The 21,895-nt window shown below is 44.9% G+C and overlaps 1 protein-coding gene across 3 annotated transcripts in view; it reads left to right on the forward strand.

The window, feature by feature from the left end:
- The window catches only part of CDK15 (cyclin dependent kinase 15), a 265,773-nt gene that overhangs the window by 74,675 nt on the left and 169,203 nt on the right, over window positions 1–21,895 (forward strand). For 2 of the 3 annotated variants that reach the window (XM_069733568.1, XM_069733566.1), the window contains 4 exons: window positions 1,939–2,033; window positions 6,500–6,562; window positions 11,288–11,411; window positions 15,505–15,625. In XM_069733568.1, the coding sequence (XP_069589669.1) occupies window positions 1,939–2,033; window positions 6,500–6,562; window positions 11,288–11,411; window positions 15,505–15,625 (403 nt within the window). The remainder of the gene's footprint in view (window positions 1–1,938; window positions 2,034–6,499; window positions 6,563–11,287; window positions 11,412–15,504; window positions 15,626–21,895) is intronic. The other variant, XM_069733567.1, reaches the window with a different exon arrangement.

A 21,895-nucleotide genomic window follows, 5' to 3' on the forward strand; every position in this document is an offset into this window, starting at 1 on the left:
CAGTGGGGGGTTTCAATGTTTAGGCACATCAGTGGCTCTCCAAATGCAAAATGGCATCCCATCTCAATTCCTGTCAATTTGGCATTGAAAAGTCAAACGTCGCTCCTTCCTTTCCGAGCTCTCCCATGCGCCCAAACAGTGGTTTACCCCCATATATGGGGTATCAGCGTACTCAGGACAAATTGTACAACAACTTTTGGGGTCCAATTTCTTCTCTTACCCTTGGGAAAATAAAAAATTGGGGGCGAAAAATCATTTTTGTGAAAAAATATGATTTTTTATTTTTACGGCTCTGCATTATAAACTCCTGTAAATCACTTAATGGGTCAAAGTGCTCACCACACATCTAGATAATTTCCTTAGGGGGTCTACTTTCCAAAATGGTGTCACTTGTGGGGGGTTTCAATGTTTAGGCACATCAGGGGCTCTCCAAAACCAACATGGCGTCCCATCTCAATTCCAGTTAATTTTGCATTGAAAAGTCAAATGGCCCTCCTTCGCTTCCGAGCTCTGCCATGCACCCAAACAGTGGTTTACCCCCACATATGGGGTATCGGCATACTGAGGACAAATTGTACAACAACTTTTGGGGTCCATTTTCTCCTGTTACCATTGGTAAAATAAAACAAATTGGAGCTGAAGTAAATTTTTTGTGAAAAAAAGTTAAATGTTCATTTTTATTTAAACATTCCAAAAATTCCTGTGAAACATCTGAAGTGCTAATGAACGTCTTGAATGTGGTTTTGAGCACCTTGAGGGGTTCAGTTTTTAGAATGGTGTCACACTTGGTTATTTTCTATCATATAGACCCCTCAAAATTATTTCAAATGAGATGTGGTCCCTAAAAAAATGGTGTTGTAAAAATGAGAAATTGCTGGTCAACTTTTAACCCTTATAACTCCCTAACAAAAGAAAAATTTGGTTCCAAAATTGTGCTGATGTAAAGTAGACATGTGGAAAATGTTACTTTTTTGTATTTTAGTATTTTGTGTGACATATCTCTGTGATTTAATTGCATAAAAATTCAAAGTTGGAAAATTGCGTTTTTTTAACAAATAAATGCAGGTAATATCAAAGAAATGTTACCACTATCATGAAGTATAATATGTCATGAGAAAACAGTGTCAGGATCCGTTGAAGCGTTCCAGAGTTATAACCTCATAAAGGGACAGTGGTCAGAATTGTAAAAATTGGCCTGGTCATTAACGTGCAAACCACCCTTGGGGGTAAAGGGGTTAAGCAATGGTCACTGATTGAGTTTTTGCTGATTTTTTTTTTCTTTTGTTTAGTGGTGGTCTTTTTGGCAGAAACCCTGCGTTTCAGGGTACCAGCAAAGTGAATGAGATTTCATAACTGTCTTGTTTCCCTTTTCCTTGCGTTGTTCGGGCTGCTGGGCATCTTTGAAATCTTGAGCAGTTCAATTCTTTCAGCATTTTTCACCCACTCAAATAAAGGAAAAAACACAAGTGAAAATGCTGGAAAAGCACATAAATACTGCAAAAATGGTTTTTGGTGCAGAAAAAAAGCAGCATCTAAACATACCCTTAGGCTGTTATGAGAAACTGCAAGGCTTCAGGATTCTTTTTGAAGGGCTCAGGTATTGATGAGCTGTCCATTGCAGAGGGGATCAATATTGCCTGTCAACTGTTACACTTTGGATGCAGCAGTGGTCAAAGCGTTTCTATCTGGGGGCTTCTGGAGGAAATGACAGCTGATAGGTGGGGTGCTAGGCGTTGGACACCCACGAAAACTATTATTGATAGCCCATCAATTCCTGTGCCTGGACAACCCCTTTAATATTGATATTGACATTGAAAATTAAAAGAAAAATCATCTGAACATAAAACTTGATTTACACAAACTTATTTTTTTAAGATGATTTCCATTTTATATTAACAAACCTTTTCACAAGCTGCTTACATTTGTGTTTCTCTTCAGCATCTCTCCTGAAAGGCCTGAAACATGCGAACATCGTTCTTCTGCATGATATCATTCAGACCCGGGAGACCCTGACATTTGTGTTTGAGTATGTGGTGAGTGACGGTTTTATATCCAGTGCTTGCCTGTTTATCCTCATCCGATGGTTGGATTCACACGCCTGACATTCCCGATCTCAGTGTGGGCTGCAATATCTGGAGCGGCCTTGGGTCTTCTGACCATAAATGTTGAGTTTGGTTGAGGAGACCTGTGCACAATCCAGATATGCGGAGCCACATATGAGCCATGAATGTAGGACGTGTGGAATGCCGTAGTAGATGCCATGGGGAACTGGTCTATGACAGAGTCAGACACAATAAATGCTGAGGTTATCCTCCCTCTCCACTCACCTGAGCTGAAGACATTGCTTCATTCTTCAAACAGAAGATTGATAACATCAGAGAAAGCTTTGGCATACAACCCCCACAACCCCTATTCCTAACTACCCAGCCCTCCTCCTCCAAAACCAGCTTCTCCACCATTATAGAAGACCAACTTTCCACCCTACTCTCAAGATCACATCTCACCACCTGTGCACTTGACCTGATCCCATCCCACTTCATCCCAAACCTTACCACAGTCTTCATCCCAACTCTAACCCATATCTTCAACCTATCAATAACAACTGGTGTTTTCGCCTCATGCTTCAAACATGCCTCAATCACGCATATCCTCAAAAAGTCCTCTCTTGACCCATCCCCTAGATCTAGCTATCGCCCAATATCTCTTCTCCCTTTTGCCTCAAAACTACTGGAACAACATGTCCATTTCGAACTGTCCTCCCACCTCTCTTCCAGCTCCCTCTTCGACCGCTTACAATCTGGCTTTCGGACGTATCACTCTACTGAAGCTGCCAAACTAAACTCACCAATGACCTGCTGACTGCCAAAGCCAAGCGACACTACTCTGTCCTCCCTCTCCTGGACCTGTCATCTGCCTATGACACAGTGGACCACTCCCTATTACTACAGACCCTCTCATCTCTTGGCATCACAGACTTGGCCCTATCCTGGATTGCATCATATCTAAAAGACCAGACATTCAGTGTCTCCCACTCACACACCACCTCCTCACCTCGCCCCCTAACTGTCGGAGTCCCTCAAGGTTGATTCATAGGGACCCTGCTCTTCTCCATTTACACCATGGGTGGGGAATCTTTTTTCTGCCAAGGGCCATTTGGATATTTATACCATCCTTCGGGGGCCATACAAACTCTGCCCACAAAGTACATCCTGACTCTGGCACTGGTGTCAGGACATAATCTTTCATTGCATGCCCTTCAGTGTTCAGTAGTGAACACTGTGTGTGTGTGCTAACAGAGCAAGAAGAAATTAATGAGCTGGTGGCAATCAAAATACACCTCCATGCCCAAAAATGTGGTCCCTGAGAATCTGCTCGGGGGCCTGATAAAATGTCATCGAGGACCGTAAATAGCCCTGGGGCCTGAGGTTCCCCGCCCCTGATTTGCACCTTCAGACTGGGACAGCTTATAGAATCTCATGGTTTTCAGTATCACCTCTATGCCGATGACACTCAATTCTACCTCTCTGGACTAGATATCACCTCCCTACTAACCAAAATCCTACAATGTCTGCCCGCTATTTCATCCTTCTTCTCTGCTAGATTTCTAAAACTTAACATGGACAAAACAGAATTCATCGTCTTTCCCCCATCTCACTTGACTCCCCCAACAGACCTATCCATTAAAGTAAATGGCTGCACCCTCTCCCCAGTCCCACAAGCTCGCTGTCTCGGGGTAATCCTTGACTCTGATCTCTCCTTCAAACCACATATCCAAGCCCTTGCCTCCTCCTGCCAACTTCAACCCAAAAACATCTCCCGGATCCATACATTCCTCAACCTAGAATCTGCAAAAACTATAGTGCATGCCCTCATCATCTCCCGTCTTGACTACTGCAACCTACTGCTGTGTGGCCTCCCCTAGAACACTCTTGTGCTCCTCCAATCGATCTTAAACTCTGCTGACCGACTAATCCACCTGTCCCCCCCCTATTCCCCGGCATCTCCTCTCTGTCAATCCCTTCACTAGCTCCCCATTACCCAGAGACTCCAGTTCAAAACCCTAACCATGGCATACAAAGCCATCCACATCCTGTCTCCTCCATACATCTGTGGCCTCGTCTCCCGGTACTTTCCTACACGCAACCTCCGATCCTCACAAGATCTCCTTCTCTACTCTCCTCTTATCTCCTCTTCCCACAATCGTATACAAGATTTCTCTCGCGTATCACCCCTACTCTGGAACCCTCTACCACAACACATCAGACTCTCGCCTACCATCGAAACCTTCAAAAAGAACCTGAAGACCCACCTCTTCCGACAAGCCTACAACCTGCAGTAACCACCGATCGACCAAACCGCTGCATGACCAGCTCTTTCCTCGCCTACTGTATCCTCACCCATCCCTTGTAGATTGTGACCCATCGCGGGCAGGGACCTCTCTCGTACTGTACCAGTCGTGACTTGTATTGATTCAAATTATTGTACCTATTTTTTATTATGTATACCCCTCCTCACATGTAAAGCGCCATGGAATAAATGGCGCTATAATAATAAATAATAATAATATTGGGCAGTCAGTGTACATGAGAAGCTGTTATAATTACTAAATGTACTGAAGCTATGTATGATGACATATCTATTTGAGATACTGTAAAAATCCAATCCGTAGGCACCTGACTGTACACATATGTGTATGGTTGATCTTACATCGCGCCACTTGAGAGACAAACACAGGTTTATTTACATTCGATCTATTGTAATGTTTGGAGACATTGTAACCAGCTCCAGAACTAGTCACTTTTGTGGGAGTTTGGTGCCATCTTGTGGTTCCTACTTTGTTATCAGTCTTTTAAATGTAATTTTTGTATTGTTTTACATGTGTATTGTTAACGAATTTCACATAAATTATACAGGTCTTCCTGGACCTCTGGTCTCAAGGTATAGAAAGGTGAAAGAGGAGGAATTGCTATTCCTTATGTCCAAGCTCCGGGAAGACTAAAACGTCGCTTTAAGTAGTTGGTGTCATTTCTCTCATTGCAAGATCGGTTTCATTCTAAAAATATACTTTCTAGATAAATTCCTTACCATTGAGCACTGGACTTACTATCCAAAGTGCAAACCATAAGTATTACAATAGGTAGGTAGGCATGGGACTGCACTCATAGGTAGGCATGGGATTGCACCCATAGGTAGGCACCTGACTGCGCTCATAGGTAGGCACCTGACTGCACCCATAGGTAGGCACCTGACTGCACCCATAGGTAGGCACCTGACTGCACCCATATGTAGGGACCTGACTGCACCCATAGGAAAGCACCTGACTGCACCCATAGGTAGGCACCTGACTGCACCCATAAGTAGGCACCTGACTGCACCCATAGGTAGGCACCTGACTGCACCCATAAGTAGGCACCTGACTGCACCCATAGGTAGGCACCTGACTGCACCCATAAGTAGGCACCTGACTGCACCCATAGGTAAGCACCTGACTGCACCCATAGGTAGGCACCTGACTGCACCCATAAGTAGGCACCTGACTGCACCCATAAGTAGGCACCTGACTGCACCCATAGGTAGGCACCTTACTGTACCCATAGGAAGTCACCTGACTGCACCCATAGGTAGGCACCTGACTGCACCCATAAGTAGGCACCTGACTGCACCCATAGGTAGGCACCTGACTGCACCCATAAGTAGGTACCTTACTGCACACATAGGTAGGCACATTACTGCACCCATAGGTTGGCACCTGACTGCACCCATAGGTAGGCATCTGACTGCACCCATAGGTAGGCACCTGACTGCACCCATAAGTAGGTACCTTACTGCATCCATAGGTGGGTACCTTACTGCACCCATAGGTTGGCACCTGACTGCACCCATAGGTAGGCACCTGACTGCACCCATAGGTAGGCACCTTACTGTACCCATAGGAAGTCACCTGACTGCACCCATAGGTGGGTACCTTACTGCACCCATAGGTTGGCACCTGACTGCACCCATAGGTTGGCACCTGACTGCACCCATAGGTAGGCACCTGGCTGCACCCATACGTAGGCACCTGACTGCACCCATAGTTGCACATTACATTGGATATCAATCAAGGTATTACCCACAAATCTCCTCCCAGATCATAGACATGCTGCAGTGACCTGAAAGGGGAATGTTACCAGTGATAATACCCTGTTACCATATAAGCTACTTACTGTACTTCTGTAGCTGTGCACAAACACAAAGCACCAATTCATCGTCTATGACAAGAAGGTCCAATAGAGGGAGCACATACTCCAATTATAATTCCTACATTTCGGCACCAAATGCTGCATGGCACCATAGTAATTATATAATTATACACTTGTGTTATTAATACTTTTTTGTTATGTGTAATGTAAATGACTTTTGAGGAACAGAGGGATCCTGGAGGGGTCTTTATTGGTGCAATGTTACAATGGTCAGCACCCCTGTTTAATCTTGTGATGTCCACACTTTTTTCTTGCAGCATACAGACTTGGCACAATACATGGCACAACACCCGGGTGGGCTTTTACCCTACAATGTTCGGGTAAGACCTTTAAAGTAAAATGACAATCATTAGTGGCTTCTCCATCCTATTCAGAATTTAGGACGTGCAGTGAATTTCTTCTTTCTATTTCATGTTAGAAGAATCCACTGATTGAAATTCAATGATGAAATCGCTATTTGCATTTCATGGTATTATCAATTTATTAAAAAATAAGTAATAAAATGAAAGGGCTTGGCCCACTAATAACACAGCACAGGTGATACACCGGTATGAATTCCCCATCGACCCTAAGAATGAGGGTCTCATGTTCACCACTTGAATAGGCGGTGGTCAGGTATGCACACTGCCACTCCATTCATTGTCTACAGGCTGAAGAAGATTGCAGGTTGTGCTTTCTAAGGGCTCTTTCATGTCGCATTCTTGCACCCGTTCACCTGTTAGGGCTTACAACCGAACCCCTCTGCAAAATGGGATTCGGACGTATGCTCCGAGGGGGCCATAGGCTATAATGGTGCCGGTACAGCGAACGCGCCCTCTCTCGTGCATCATTTTTGGGTGTATACACCTACTGGATGCGGACGCTGAGACGCAGTCTACTACATATGAGTGTCCGCCTCCAGTAGGCATACATGCCGGAAAATGATGCACTCTAGAGCACGCGTTAGCTCTTCCACCACCATTATAGCCTATGGTCTCATTGAAGCCTATGCCCAAATCCCGTTTTGCGGTGGGTTTGGAAGTAAGCGCCAACAGGGGCCACCAAATGGGAGCAAGAACGCAGCGTGAAAGCAGCCTAACTCCGATTAAAAAAAACTAAACCTGCAATATTGTGCTCTCCTTGAAGATAGATAGCAATACTACTGTTAAATGACTGCCAATCGGATGTATTCCAAAAAAAAACAGCGGCCATTTCTCAGCTTGTTTAGACTGCATGACGCATATTCTATACAGTACAATTGTTAGCACAGTGAGACATGGGATTATTTTTTGCTACTCATTTTACCATACAATGTACAGTAAAGTGGGAAAAAACTCCAATGTGACAATGCAAAAACAATGCCATTTTTGGGAAGGTTGTTGTTTAATGACTTTCATTGTGTAAAAAAATATATTTTTTCTTTGTATCACCATTTTATGAGATCTGTAACTTTTTTCATCAATGGAGCTGGGTAAGAGCTTGTGTCTTGCATGCTGCGCTGACGTTCTGATTGACACAATTTTGGGATAAAGTTGACATTATAATTGTGAGTCATCCTACCAGGACAGTGGGGTGCTCGGCACCGGGTCCGGTCGCTATTAAATGGGATGTCACGGTGGCTGCGACCCGGTCCGTGGCCCTGGCCCTCACTTAAAGGGGAATGGTCTTTTAAGGGGATTTGTGAATAAAGTCTATTGTTCGTGACGCCACCTGTGGTTCTCGGTCTGTAGGGACCGACGTCGCTTAAAGGGGTCCTCTAGGGTGATGGTGTGGCGGCTGGATGGTGATGCTTCCCAGAGGTGAAGCGGGGTCTCCAGGGCTCCCAAGGTGTGTGGCAAAGATGGTGTATGCCGACGAATAAGTGGAGGACACAAATTGTAAAGTATTTACTTGGTTTATTGATGGTAATAGTGCATCTCAGTCCAGAGTACCTGGCACAGGTGGTGATGTGGTCCGGCTGGATTGGAGGCAATAGAGGATCCCTTTCCCAGTTGAGGTCTGTGAGCCTTTCCTACTTGCGCTAAGATGGCGAGGTCCCTGCTGGTTGTAGCTTGCTGGCAAGGAATTCTCTCTCTCCTGTCCTGGGAGAGTTACCTGCCTGACAGGCAGCTTGAGCCGTTTTACAGGGACTCTATCATGCCCCAGGCTCCCCAAGTGCTGCTGTGTCTCATTCATGGTGCGGGCAGTTAACGTGTAGTCTAGTGCCCTCCGGTTCTGCTAAGTGTCCTAGAGTCCCACTAAAGCCTCGGGCTCCCGGTACCCGGTTACTGCGCTCTGTCTCTGAGGGTGCCCGGTCACAGTCCCCTCTGAGCCCTTTTCCACTCCTGTGCTCCTTTCCTCTGTAGCTCCACCACATACAACCCTTCAGGTTATCTCCCTTTCCAGAGGCTGCAGCTCCCACGTGGCTACTAGGCCTCTCTGTCTGTTTCAGACATCCTTGCTCTCTCTCCCTCCTGGAGACTAAGGATACTTTCACACTAGCGTTGTTTGGCGTACGTCATAATGCGTCGTTTTGGAGAAAAAACGCATCCTGCAAATGTGCCCGCAGGATGTGTTTTTTCTCCATAGACTTACATTAGTGACGCATTGCGACGTATGGCCCCACGTCGCATCCGTCGTGCGACGGATGTGTCGTGTTTTGGCGGACCCTCGGCACAAAAAATGTTACATGTAACTTTTTTTGTGCGTCGAGTCTGCCATTTTCGTCCGAAACTCCACCCCCTCCTCCCCGGACATTACAACGGGCAGCGGATGCGTTGAAAAACTTCATCCGCTGCCCCTGTTGTTAATTTCTTTCACAACGTGTGTCGGTACGTCGGGCCGACGCATAGCGACGGCCCCGTACCGACGCTAGTATGAAAGTAGCCTAACTCAGACTAAGTAGCTCCTCCTCCAGGCCAGGATACATAAAGTCTAAGGATGCTCCCCTGAATCCAGGTCCTGAGGTCCCCCTCCTGGCCTGAATTTGGAATGTGTTGCATGTGGGTGCCTTACCTGAAAAAGAGAACTCCATTGCCTCCAAGCATAATATCGCCCTTCCCGAAAGGAAGGCAACATCACTGCAACAACCAATTACCTGGGGTGTTGCAATTGCATTTTCGTGTTTTTGTTTTTTTTTCAAGTGTGGTAAACGAAATGCAACAATTATGGTGTGTTAACTTTTTTTGGGGTGATTAACATACTTTTCAATAATTTAATATTTTGATAGATTAGACTTCTTATAGCATGACAATGCCAAATGTGTTTTTTTTTAATTTCTACATTTCTTTATTTTTCATTGGGGGAAGAGAAGGGTCGATTTTTTTTTTTTTGTATATTTTTTTAAAACCTTTTTTTTTTAACTTTTTTTTAATTTCCCATAAGGGACTTGAACCTGCAATCGTTTATTGGTTTATACTATATATTGTAATACCACATTAGCTCAGTATATAGTGAAATTGTGGTTCTCTTATAGAGTGGCTGAGGAAGACCCAAGATGGCAGTTAAGGGACCATCAGCAGTAATCCATTGGTTCCCCACGATCGTCATTTAAATGCCACTGTCAGAGATTGACAACCGGATTTAAGTGGTTAAGCTGCATAGTAGATATAGAAAAACTGACTGAAAAGCTGCAGTTACAGGCGGATACTGGCTATGTAATACATCTGCCTGGTATGGTGGTATGGAGCAGGCTCAGCAGTTGAGCCTACTTCATACATTCCTTATCGAACGATGATGAAAATGGACGTTGTTAAGGGGTTAAGAGTCTTTAAAGGGAATCTGTGAGTAGGATCATCCCTCCTAAACCATCTATGTAGGTCATAGAAGATTGAATACAATGATACCTTGATATCTGCTTTCCGATGTCTTATTGGAATAAGAACGCCACTTTTTTTCTAAATATGTTAATAAGCTATTAAGATCTATGGGCCGGAAATAGATCTCCCTGAGCATCTGCCTCCAGAGATTATTATAAATGAAAGTGGGAGCAACCAGTGTGAGACATGTAGATCAGAAGAGCAAACTGTCAGTCATTACATGTCTCACACTAGTAAGGCCTCCTTACATTTAAAAAAAGCTCTAGAGTCAGATTCTCGGGGAGATCTAAGTCCGACCCATAGATCTTAACAGCTCATTTACACATTAAGAAAAACATAGATTTCTCTGTAATAAAATATTGGATCTCAGATCTCAAGGTATCATGTTATTCAGCTTCCTATGACCTACATGCCCATATAGACGGCTTAGGAGGGTTTACCCTACTGACAGATTCCCTTTAACCCTGCTGTTCTGTTCGGTCTGGGGAGACCTATTTTGAACTTTGGTATTTTTTGGGGTGTTCAAGATGCGGTTCTGAAACTTGTGGTTGATTGACTTAAATGAGGATGGGTCGGTCGGCCACGGGTTTCAGAGCCGCATCTTGAATATTTTAAAGAATATTGAAGTTCAAAGTCGGTCATTTTTGACCAACAGAACAGCAGGGTTAAGGGGTTGGATACAGTCCTACGTGACCTAGTGTTATACAATTTCAGAGCAAGTAAATTGCTTGTGATTAAATTTAATGCAAATCAAGTGTTTCAAAGAAAATTCGCAAAGCTTTTTTTTTTTTACAGATTTGCTCTTCTCTTCTTATTAAGAATGACTAAGTGTTGGAGCATCAGTCAATTTTTATTACTCCTGTATTTAATAGGCTTTCACAAGAGTAGAACTATAAAACTTGCAGTTCATGAAAGCATGTTTTATTAGCTCCATTGAATTATATTCAGCCAATTTTCCTACAACCTCTTATATCAGTTCCCGCTGCCTTTAAATTGGCCTGCTGGTGTTCATTAGGGCCTCTGAATAGCCATCACCAGACACAGACTGGCTGGGCATGTGGAGACGTGGGCAATCATAACCGTAACCTTAACTCTTATTCCCTCTAAACGTCTGCACTGATCATGGAGCAGATCTGTACAGTAAATTAATAGAGGTCGGTACTACCATCTTATGTGATACTGATTCTAAACAGAACTATAGGGAAAGTCATCCTGTACAAGGTGAAGAGAATCTCCTTTTGATCTGAAACTTGTTATCTCCTCATGTAGCTCTTCATGTTCCAGTTGCTTCGAGGTCTGGCCTATATCCATCACCAGCACATCCTACATCGGGACCTAAAGCCGCAGAATCTTCTCATCAGCTACCTAGGGGAGCTCAAACTGGCTGACTTTGGTAAGTGCGGGTCTGATAAGACCATTTTGTGCACAGCAGCTGAAACAACAGGGGCTGTGGATGCTCGTCTAATTTTTTCAGGAACATGCTTTTGATGTACAGTCTGTAATATACCAGGGAATAGTACAGAATTCTTATATCAAAGTTGCAATCTGCCCACGTTTGTTTCTGGTCAGTAGAGTAATTAGTACATAAGCACTGGAGGTATGTAATATTAATAGTCAGATGATACGATAATCTATGCATTACTTGAATTTTATTATTGGATTGTAGCACTTGAAAAAAGTGAAAAATACATTTTTAATACTGAAGTTGGAGAAATCCCTTAAAGGGAATCTGTCATTAGGATCACCCCTTGTAAGCCATCTACATGGTCATGCAGGTCATAGAAAGCTGAATAAAATGAAACCTTTATACTGTATCTGAGATCTGATGTCTTATATCAGAGGAATCCATGTTTTTATTATACAGTACAGACAGAAAGTTTGGACACACCTTCTCATTTAAAGATTTTTCTGTATTTTCATGACTGTGAAAATTGTACATTCACACTGAAGGCATCAAAACTATAAATTAACACATGTGGAATTATATACTTAACAAAAAAGTGTGAAACAACTGAAATTATGTCTTATATTCTAGGTTCTTCAAAGTAGCCACCTTTTGCTTTGATGACTGCTTTGCACACTCTTGGCATTCTCTTGATGAGCTTCAAGAGGTAGTCACCGGGAATGGTTTTCACTTCACAGGTGTGCCCTGTCAGGTTTAATAAGTGGGATTTCTTGCCTTATAAATGGGTTTGGGACCATCAGTTGTGTTGTGCAGAAGTCTGGTGGATACACAGCTGATAGTCCTACTGAATAGACTGTTAGAATTTGTATTATGGCAAGAAAAAAGTAAAGAAAAACGAGTGGCCATCATTATTTTAAGAAATGAAGGTCAGTCAGTCCGAGAAATTGGGAAAACTTTGAAAGTGTCCCCATGTGCAGTGGTAAAAACCATCAGGTGCTACAAAGAAACTGGCTCACATGAGGACCGCCCCAGGAAAGGAAGACCAAGAGTCACATCTGCTTCTGAGGATCAGTTTATCCGCGTCACCAGCCTCAGAAATCACAGGTTAACAGCAGCTCAGATTAGAGACCTGGTCAATGCCACACAGAGTTCTAGCAGCAGACACATCTCTACAACAACTGTTAAGAGGAGACTTTGTGCAGCAGGCCTTCATGGTAAAATAGCTGCTAGGAAACCACTGCTAAGGACAGGTAACAAGCAGAAGAGACTTGTTTGGGCTAAAGAACACAAGGAATGAACATTAGACCAGTGGAAATCTGTGCTTTGTTCTGATGAGTCCAAATTTGAGATCTTTGGTTCCAACCACCGAGTCTTTGTGCGACGCAGAAAAGATGAACGGATGGACTCTACATACCTGGTTCCCACCGTGAAGCATGGAGGAGGAGGTGTGATGGTGTGGGGGTGCTTTGCTGGTGACACTGTTGAGGATTTATTCAAAATTGAAGGCATACTGGACCAGCATGGCTACCACAGCATCTTGCAGTGGCATGCTATTCCATCCGGATTGCGTTTAGTTGGACCATCATTTATTTTTCAACAGGACAATGACCCCAAACACAACTCCAGGCTGTGTAAGGGCTATTTGACCAAGAAGCAGAGTGATGGGGTGCTACGCCAGATGACCTAGCCTCCACAGTCACCAGACCTGAACCCAATCGAGATGGTTTTGGGTTAGCTGGACTGCAGAGTGAAAGCAAAAGGGCCAACAAGTGCTAAGCATCTCTTGGAACTCCTTCAAGGTTGTTGGAAGACCATTCCCAGTGACTACCTCTTGAAGCTCATCAAGAGAATGCCAAGAGTGTGCAAAGCAGTCATCAAAGCAAAAGGTGGCTACTTTGAAGAACCTAGAATACAAGACATAATTTCAGTTGTTTCACACTTTTTTAAGTATATAATTCCACATGTGTTAATTCATAGTTTTGATGCCTTCAGTGTGAATGTACAATTTTCATAGTCATGAAAATACAGAAAAATCTTTAAATGAGAAGGTGTGTCCAAACTTTAGGTCTGGACTGTATGTAAATGAGCTGTTTCAGGTTGTGAGCAGAAAACTGAACTGCAAGGTAATCTGCCTCCAGAGATTATTATAAATGAAAGAGGATGTTACCAGTGTGATGATTTATGGCCGCTCTCTGCTTTCACTGCAGAGCTGTGTGTGATTATACCAGACACATCTGAAGGTTTCTTTCACCTTCCAGCTCACAGGCAGACAGGATATAATATTGTTAAAATACAGCAGAGCTGTGAGAGCTGCAGCTGTTAATGTTTTTGCAGTTAGACAAAGTTCAGTTCTACTGTTCTGTGTTAGTTACATGTCTCACACTGGTAAGGAGCCTTACAGTCCCTAATTAATCCCACATTTGTCACCATAGCGTAATTCAAACTTACACGCTAATGACTTGATGAAGTGCGCTGTTTAGCAAAGTAGAAACTGACCATTTTACTCATTCAAAAATTCTGCGTTATTAAGTTATGTGAGCAGTAACTAGAGTTGATTTCTCACATCCCACTACATTGGCAACAACAATGGTCTGTGGCCACTGCACAAGAGCGGTAGTACTGCCTGTTACCTGCTGACGCCCAGGGCTCTTCTGATTAGCTGAACTGGCATGACATCCTTGTTGTGTCCTAACGCACATGTGACGTCACACCATGCCGGCTATGGTAAGAGGCTGTACTATCATTTACATAAGGTGCCACATTCCACTGTCGTGGTCAGTGAAAGGGGACATGCACATAACATCAACTCTCCTAACTGATCATTAAATGGTGTGAATATATTAGTCCTGAGTAGTGATGAGCGAGTGTACTCATTGCTCGGCTTTTCCCGAGCATACTTGGGTGATCTCCGAGTATTTGTTAGTGTTCAGAGATTAAAGGGAACCTGTCAACCCCAAAATGGAAGCTGAGCTAAGCCCACCGGCATCAGGGGCTTATCTACAGCATTCTGGAATGCTGTAGATAAGCCCCCAAGCCCCCGATGTATCCTAAAAGATGAGGAAAAGAGGTTAGATTATACTCACCCAGGGGCGGTCTCGGTCCGGTTCTGGTCTGGGGCCTCCTATCTTCATCAGTTGACGTCCTCTTCTGGACTTCACGCTGCGGCTCTGGCGCAGGTGTACTTTGTCTGTCCTGTTGAGGGCAGAGCAAAGTACTGTAGTGCGCAGGCGCTGGGAAAGGTCAGAGAGGCCCCTGATGCCCCTGATGCTGGTGGACTTAGCTCACCTTCCATTTTGGGGTGACAGGTTCCCTTAAAGTTTTCATCGCCACAGTTGAAAAGTCTCTGTACTCTGCAGCTTACTGTAGAGTATGGAGAATAACAGAACAAAATGTTTTTTTTCCTGCTGCTCAGTGCACCATTATAAACCTGTCAGGCCGAGTGAAAAGATTAGTAAGTCATGATGCTTCTCCTCAGCCTGTCAGGTAGTTACTTTCCTGTACAGTAGCTCAGACACATCTGTCTCGAGCAGCACTTCTTAAGGCTGCGACCTAATCCTTATGCATACCTAGGATGGGTTGCAGTCTGAAATATTTGACAGGGGCTATATTGAATTACTTCTTAGCGAACTCCTTTAAGCATCCAACCCAATTCACATTAGATGAAAATTGGTCAACCTGCTGATTTTGGTGGACCCAATCAACAATCAGACATGCTTCAGGGCCTCCCAATATCATTTGTTGGGGAAGAGTAGGATCAAGCATTTGCAATTTTACTGCCCAATATTTTTTTTTAGTGAGATAAGCTGCTGCCAGAGGTGTCTGTCTATAGCTTTGGCCTCTCCCTTTTTTAACTTCAAGAATGGTCAGCTGAGCCGAGTGCTCATGTGCATGGTGTTTATTCTGCAGAGAGCTATCTTATGTACATGGACTACTTTAGGTAAATCATTATATTGGAATAATTTTTATTGAACTTACAAAAAGTCTTGAAAACCTTTGTGACTTTGCGTACATAAAAACAAAACTTTCAGACTTAATATGCAATTAAATATTTGCATGTATATTTTACATGCTGTTTACACAGGTCTTGCCCGTGCAAAGTCAATTCCCAGCCAAACATATTCCTCTGAAGTGGTCACTCTCTGGTACCGTCCTCCTGATGTGCTTTTAGGAGCCACAGATTACTCATCTGACCTTGACATCTGGTAAGAACTGTTAATTACTAAATGTATGTATACAGACAGGCATCTACGCGATAGCCCGTCATGCCATACATGCAGTGATGGAGAGGGCAGCAGAGGCTCCAGGTCCAACTGGAGTAGTGCAATGCAGCAGGAGGAGTTGATGAGGCAGCTGTGGTCGTGGCGGCCTCCCAGCCTTCAGACAGCTGAAGGCCTCTTAAGAGACTAAAGGTACCGTCACATTTAGCGACGCCACAGCGATCCAGACAACGATCCCGATCGCTGCAGCGTCGCTGTTTGGTTGCTGGAGAGCTGTCACACAGACAGCTCTCCAGCGACCAACGATGCCAGTCCCCTGGTAACCAGGGTAAACATCGGGTTACTAAGCGCAGGGCCGCGCTTAGTAACCCGATGTTTACCCTGGTTACCAGCGTAAAAGTATAAAAAAAACAAACACTACATACTTACATTCCGCTGTCTGTCCCCCGGCGCTCTGCTTCCTGCACTGACTGTGAGTGCCGGCCGGAAAGCACAGCGGTGACGTCACCGCTGTGCTCTGCTTTCCGGCTGGCCGGCGCTCACAGTGCAGAGAAGCACAGCGCCGGAGGACAGACAGCGGAAGGTAAGTATGTAGTGTTTGTTTTTTTATACTTTTACGCTGGTAACCAGGGTAAACATCGGGTTACTAAGCGCGGCCCTGCGCTTAGTAACCCGATGTTTACCCTGGTTACCAGTGAAGACATCGCTGAATCGGCGTCACACACGCCGATTCAGCGATGTCTGCAGGGAGTCCAGCGACTAAATAAAGTGCTGGACTTTCTGCACCGACCAACGATGTCACAGCAGGATCCTGATCGCTGCTGCCTGTCAAACTGAACGATATCGCTAGCCAGGACGCTGCAACGTCACGGATCGCTAGCGATATCGTTCAGTGTGACGGTGCCTTAAGTCCAGAGGTGACTTCCTGCACCAGTTACAGGATTAGGAACCCCAGCAAGGACCTTTCAAAGCCAGCAGCGGTATGACAGCCTGCATCAACTACTCTGGGTGGTATACGGAGCACCAGACTGGGAATGATGATGTCACTGCCTTCCCTCTTCTCCTGCACCACAAAATGCAGCTGCTTTTATGGTGCTAGTAGTTTCATAAAAGGAAAAAAGAAATGGGAAAACCTAGCAAGGCTCTAACAAAGGAGGATGACACCAGTGAAAATTAATTGAATGCTGCTGGAACATAAACGTGTCTGGAAGCCAGAAGAGCAAGAGCAGATACTGTTTTGGGTGGCAGATAAGGCCTCAATGAAATTTTCTAGTAGCACCAAATCCTCCACAACCACACAGTCTACTGTGGATACACAGAACGCTGGGTCATCCAATCCTCAACCTGTTCCTACTTCCTTCCCCCTCAGCAGTCACAGGAAACATTTGATCCCATGCTTGGCCACCCCGATGATCTGTTTGGTACAGTGTCTTGCGAAAGTATTCGGCTCCCTGGAACTTTTCAACCTTTCCCCATCAAGAGGGCCGTTGTCGATCATTTGATGACAACATCAGACTCAGTCACCGCTGGTAGCAGAGGTACCAGCTCTTTGCAACACCGTGCATTAATGGGGAGAGACACGTGAGTCGCCCCGCCAGGGCCGTGGGGTACTCGGTACCGGGTCCTGAGCTCACAGGGGATGTCGCGGTGTTGACCCGGTCCATGGCCCTGGGCGCCCATGTAAAAGGGAAAGGTCTTTAAAGGGAATAAAGTTTATGTTTGTGATGCCACCTGTGGTATTCGGTCAGTGGGGACCGACGCTGCTTTAAGGGGTCCGCTGTGGTGATGTTATGGCAGCTAGATGGTATAACTTCCCACAGGTGAAGTGTATCCCCAGGGCTCCCGGTGTGTAGATGGAAGATGGTGAATGGTGCAGCAAAGAACGAGGACACAGATTTGCAGTCTTTTTACCTTGTTTACTGAAGACTTCAGGCAGCCACAGTCCAGGGCACCAGATCACAGGGCAGGCAGGGTCTGGCCGGCTTGGAGGCAAGTTAGGAGTCCCCTTTTCCAGGTGGAAATCAAAGCCTTCCTCTAGTGCCGTGGGCCCTTACTGCCTATGGCATCAGATAAGGTCCTCACAGATGTTCTCTCTCTCTCTCTGTCCTCCGTATATGATAAGACATAACCGTATGACTGGTGACTTGAGTCTGTTTATAGGGACTCTAGCACGCCCCGGGCTCTAAAGGTGTCCCCGTGTCTTCTGAGTATTAAGGCGGACAGGTAACTTGAAGTTCAGCTGTCCTGCCGGTCTCTGATGTACGTTGTAGAGGCCCTTACAACCTCGGTGTTCCGGCTACCGGTCTCTGCGCCTCAGAAGGAGGCAGCCTGCTCGTGGCTGGTCTCCCACTGGAATCCTTTCCTGTGCTTCGCTCTCCTACACGCTCACTGCAATATATTCAGCTTTCTGTAAGTCTCTTTCCAGGAGCTGCAGCACTGTGGCTACACAGCTCCGTAAACCCTCCTCTGCCTCAGACTGCTCCAGTCTGTTTCCTGGCAAGAACTGTTCTTCTCTTTCCCTCCAAAACTACCATATATAGGGAGTCACCTAGTAAATAGGATCAAAAGTTTCCCCTGGTGGCCTGGAGTGTGAATGTGTTGCATGCTTGTGTTTACCTGGTGACAGTTATCCCTTCTTGCCTCCAAACGTAACATCACCTTCCCCGTGAGGGAAGCAATACTACTGTGACGACCAGGACCCTGGGGTGCCACACACGCCCAGCAGGTCCAAAAGAGGTGGGAGGAAAATGTCCACAAACTGGGCCATCTTCAATAAACCGGCTCATCAGCAAGGGCTATGTGGACCGGTAACAATGTCAAGGAGGCAGAAGTTGAACAACATGATCAACGAGTATCTAAGTGACCATACCTGTGTCCTTCCTGACACTTCAATTCCATTTAATTACTGGGTATTAAAGATGCACCGTTGGCCAGACCTCTCCTTATATGCCTTGGAGGTGCTGGCCTGCTCTGCTGCTAGTGTGGTGTCAGAGCGTGTTTTTAGTGTCGCTGGGGTGATCATCACAGATACACGCACACTGCTGACTGCAGAGTATGCAGACAGGCTTTAAAATTTAACAAGGACTGGATTTTGCCACAGTTTTTAAGCCCTCCAGATGACATCATCCCAACCTAAAGTCACCCAAAACGTTCTTTTATGCTACTAGTGATCATGTCCATCCCTTCCCATACAAACACCTTTCTTCCTTCTAATTACATGTGTATACTACTCCTGCTTCTGCCACATGTACCTCATAGTCAACAAGCTAGAAACAATGTTCCATTCATTATTTCCCATCTGAGGCATTTGTGATGAGACCTCCTTTCTGCATCAACCATGGTATCAAGCCGCTTGGGCTAATTTTTGGAAACCCTATGTCTATGCCTGCACATTGGGCACTGGAACTACCGTGCTAGTAGTCTAGTTTCATAATTGTCTGGCTATTGAGGCCTCCTTCCTGCGTCAACCATGATACAGCCCCTAGGGCTAATTTTTTGAAGACACTATGCCTGGAACAACAAGGACAGTAGTCCAACCTTTAGAATTGTGAACCCCTTGTGATGATGATGATGATGATGAGTGGCTTCTTTCTGTGTTAACCAACACACAGCTTTTTACCTCCTGCTTTTAAACAATCATGCACCCATTTCAGCCTTTTCCTCATGCCCCCAGAGCGCATTGTAAGGTCCAGCATAAAATTACTTGCATTTCCCATTGACTTGCATTGGACTTGCTACTCGTTACGAATACCCGAGTATTAAGACCTACTCGTTACGAGTATAGCGAGTCCGAATATTTCACTACTCGCTCATCCCTAAGCAGGTCCCTACTGGGCATTGGCCTCATCAGGGTGTTTGTATTGACAACACTCAGCTGATATGCCCTTGAGTTGGCATGGTATGAGTGCAGAGTGGAGGAGCTGATGTTTTGGGTAAATGTTGCACTAGATCATCAAAGCCCCCTCATTTCTTGTGGATTACCCTTTATATGTATACTAATGAACATTTACTACTACTGTAGTTATTGTTACATGTTGTCATTTTAAAGAGGATCTAATATCATGCAGGATTGTGTGTATCTTTAAGCCCTTCTTACCAAGGAAAATTTCCGTCTTTTCGTTATTTCCTCCTCTTCTTCCATGAGCCTTAAGTTTTTTTTATTTTTGTACCCACATAGCTGTATGAGGGCTTGTTTTTTGCAGGACAAGTTGGACTTTTGAATGACATCTTTGATTTTATCATGTGATGCACAGAATATTGGGAAAAATAATCTGTGTTGAAATTAAAATAAAAAGTGCAATTCAACAAGAGTTTATGGATTTATTTTTATTTACCACTAGCTGAAGAGCCCGGCGTTGCCTGGGCATAGTAAATATCTGTGGTTAGTTATAGCACCTCACTTCTCTTATTTTCCCATCACGCCTCTTATTTTCCCCATCACATCTTTCATTTTCCCTCTCACATCTCTCATTTTCTCCCTCACACCTCTCATTTTCCCCCTCACTCCTCTCATTCCCCCCTAACACTTGTCATTTCAACCTCACATATGTCATTTTCCGATCACTCCACTATTTTCCCTCACTCCTCTCATTTTGCACTCACACCTTTTCATTTTCACCTCACACCTCTCATTTTCACCTCAGTATATACATGTTTGTCATCTCCCTTATATATAGTATACACCTGTATGTCATCTCCTGTATATAGTTTATACCTGTATGTCATCTCCCCTGTATATAGTATATACCTGTTGTGTGCCATCTCCCCTGTATATAGTATATACCTGTATGTCATCTCCTCCTATATATAGTGTTATGATCAGGTAATTCAGTACCACAATGAACATAGAAGTCAGAGCACATACAGTGATCTGACAATAACCCAAAAATATAGAACGAGCTCTGAGACGTGGGAACTCTGCTGACCGCAATCCCTAATCCTCTCCAACCACACTAGAAGCAGCCGTGGATTGCGCCTACCGCTCCCTATGCAACTCGGCACAGCCTGAGAAACTAGCTAGCCTGAAGATAGAAAATAAGCCTACCTTGCCTCAGAGAAATACCCCAAAGGAAAAGGCAGCCCCCACATATAATGACTGTGAGATAAGATGAAAAGACAAACGTAGAGATGAAATAGATTTAGCAAAGTGAGGCCCGACTTTCTGAACAGAGCGAGGATAGGAAAGGCAACTTTGCGGTCAACACAAAACCCTACAAATAACCACGCAAAGGGGGCAAAAAGACCCTCCGTACCGACTAACGGCACAGAGGTACACCCTCTGCGTCCCAGAGCTTCCAGCAAGCAAGAAAAATCAAACAAGCAAGCTGGACAGAAAAAAACAGCAAACAAAAATAACAAAAGCGGAACTTAGCTATGCAGAGCAGCAGACCACAGGAACGATCCAGGAGGAAGCAAGTCCTATACTAGAACATTGACTGGAGGCCAGGATCAAAGCACTAGGTGGAGTTAAATAGAGCAGCACCTAACGACTTCACCACATCACCTGAGGAAGGAAACTCAGAAGCCGCAGTACCACTCTCCTCCACCAACGGAAGCTCATAGAGAGAATCAGCCGAAGTACCACTTGTGACCACAGGAGGGAGCTCTGCCACAGAATTCACAACAGTACCCCCCCCCCCCTTGAGGAGGGGTCACCGAACCCTCACCAGAGCCCCCAGGACGACCAGGATGAGCCATATGAAAGGCACGAACAAGATCGGGAGCATGGACATCAGAGGCAAAGACCCAGGAATTATCTTCCTGAGCATAACCCCTCCACTTAACCAGATACTGGAGTTTCCGTCTTGAAACACGAGAATCCAAAATCTTCTCCACAATATACTCCAACTCCCCCTCCACCAAAACCGGGGCAGGAGGATCAACAGATGGAACCATAGGTGCCACGTATCTCCGCAACAATGACCTATGGAATACATTATGGATGGAGAAAGAATCAGGAAGGGTCAAACGAAAAGACACAGGATTAAGAACCTCAGAAATCCTATACAGACCAATGAAATGAGGCTTAAACTTAGGAGAGGAAACCTTCATAGGAATATGACGAGAAGACAACCAAATCAAATCCCCAACACGAAGTTGGGGACCCACACAGCGTCTGCGATTAGCGAAACGTTGAGCCTTCTCCTGGGACAAGGTCAAATTGTCCACTACATGAGTCCAAATCTGCTGCAACCTGTCCACCACAGTATCCACACCAGGACAGTCCGAAGACTCAACCTGCCCTGAAGAGAAATG

The sequence above is a fragment of the Ranitomeya imitator genome, chromosome 7 (assembly GCF_032444005.1).
Source record: "Ranitomeya imitator isolate aRanImi1 chromosome 7, aRanImi1.pri, whole genome shotgun sequence".
Taxonomy (NCBI): Eukaryota; Metazoa; Chordata; class Amphibia; order Anura; family Dendrobatidae; genus Ranitomeya; species Ranitomeya imitator.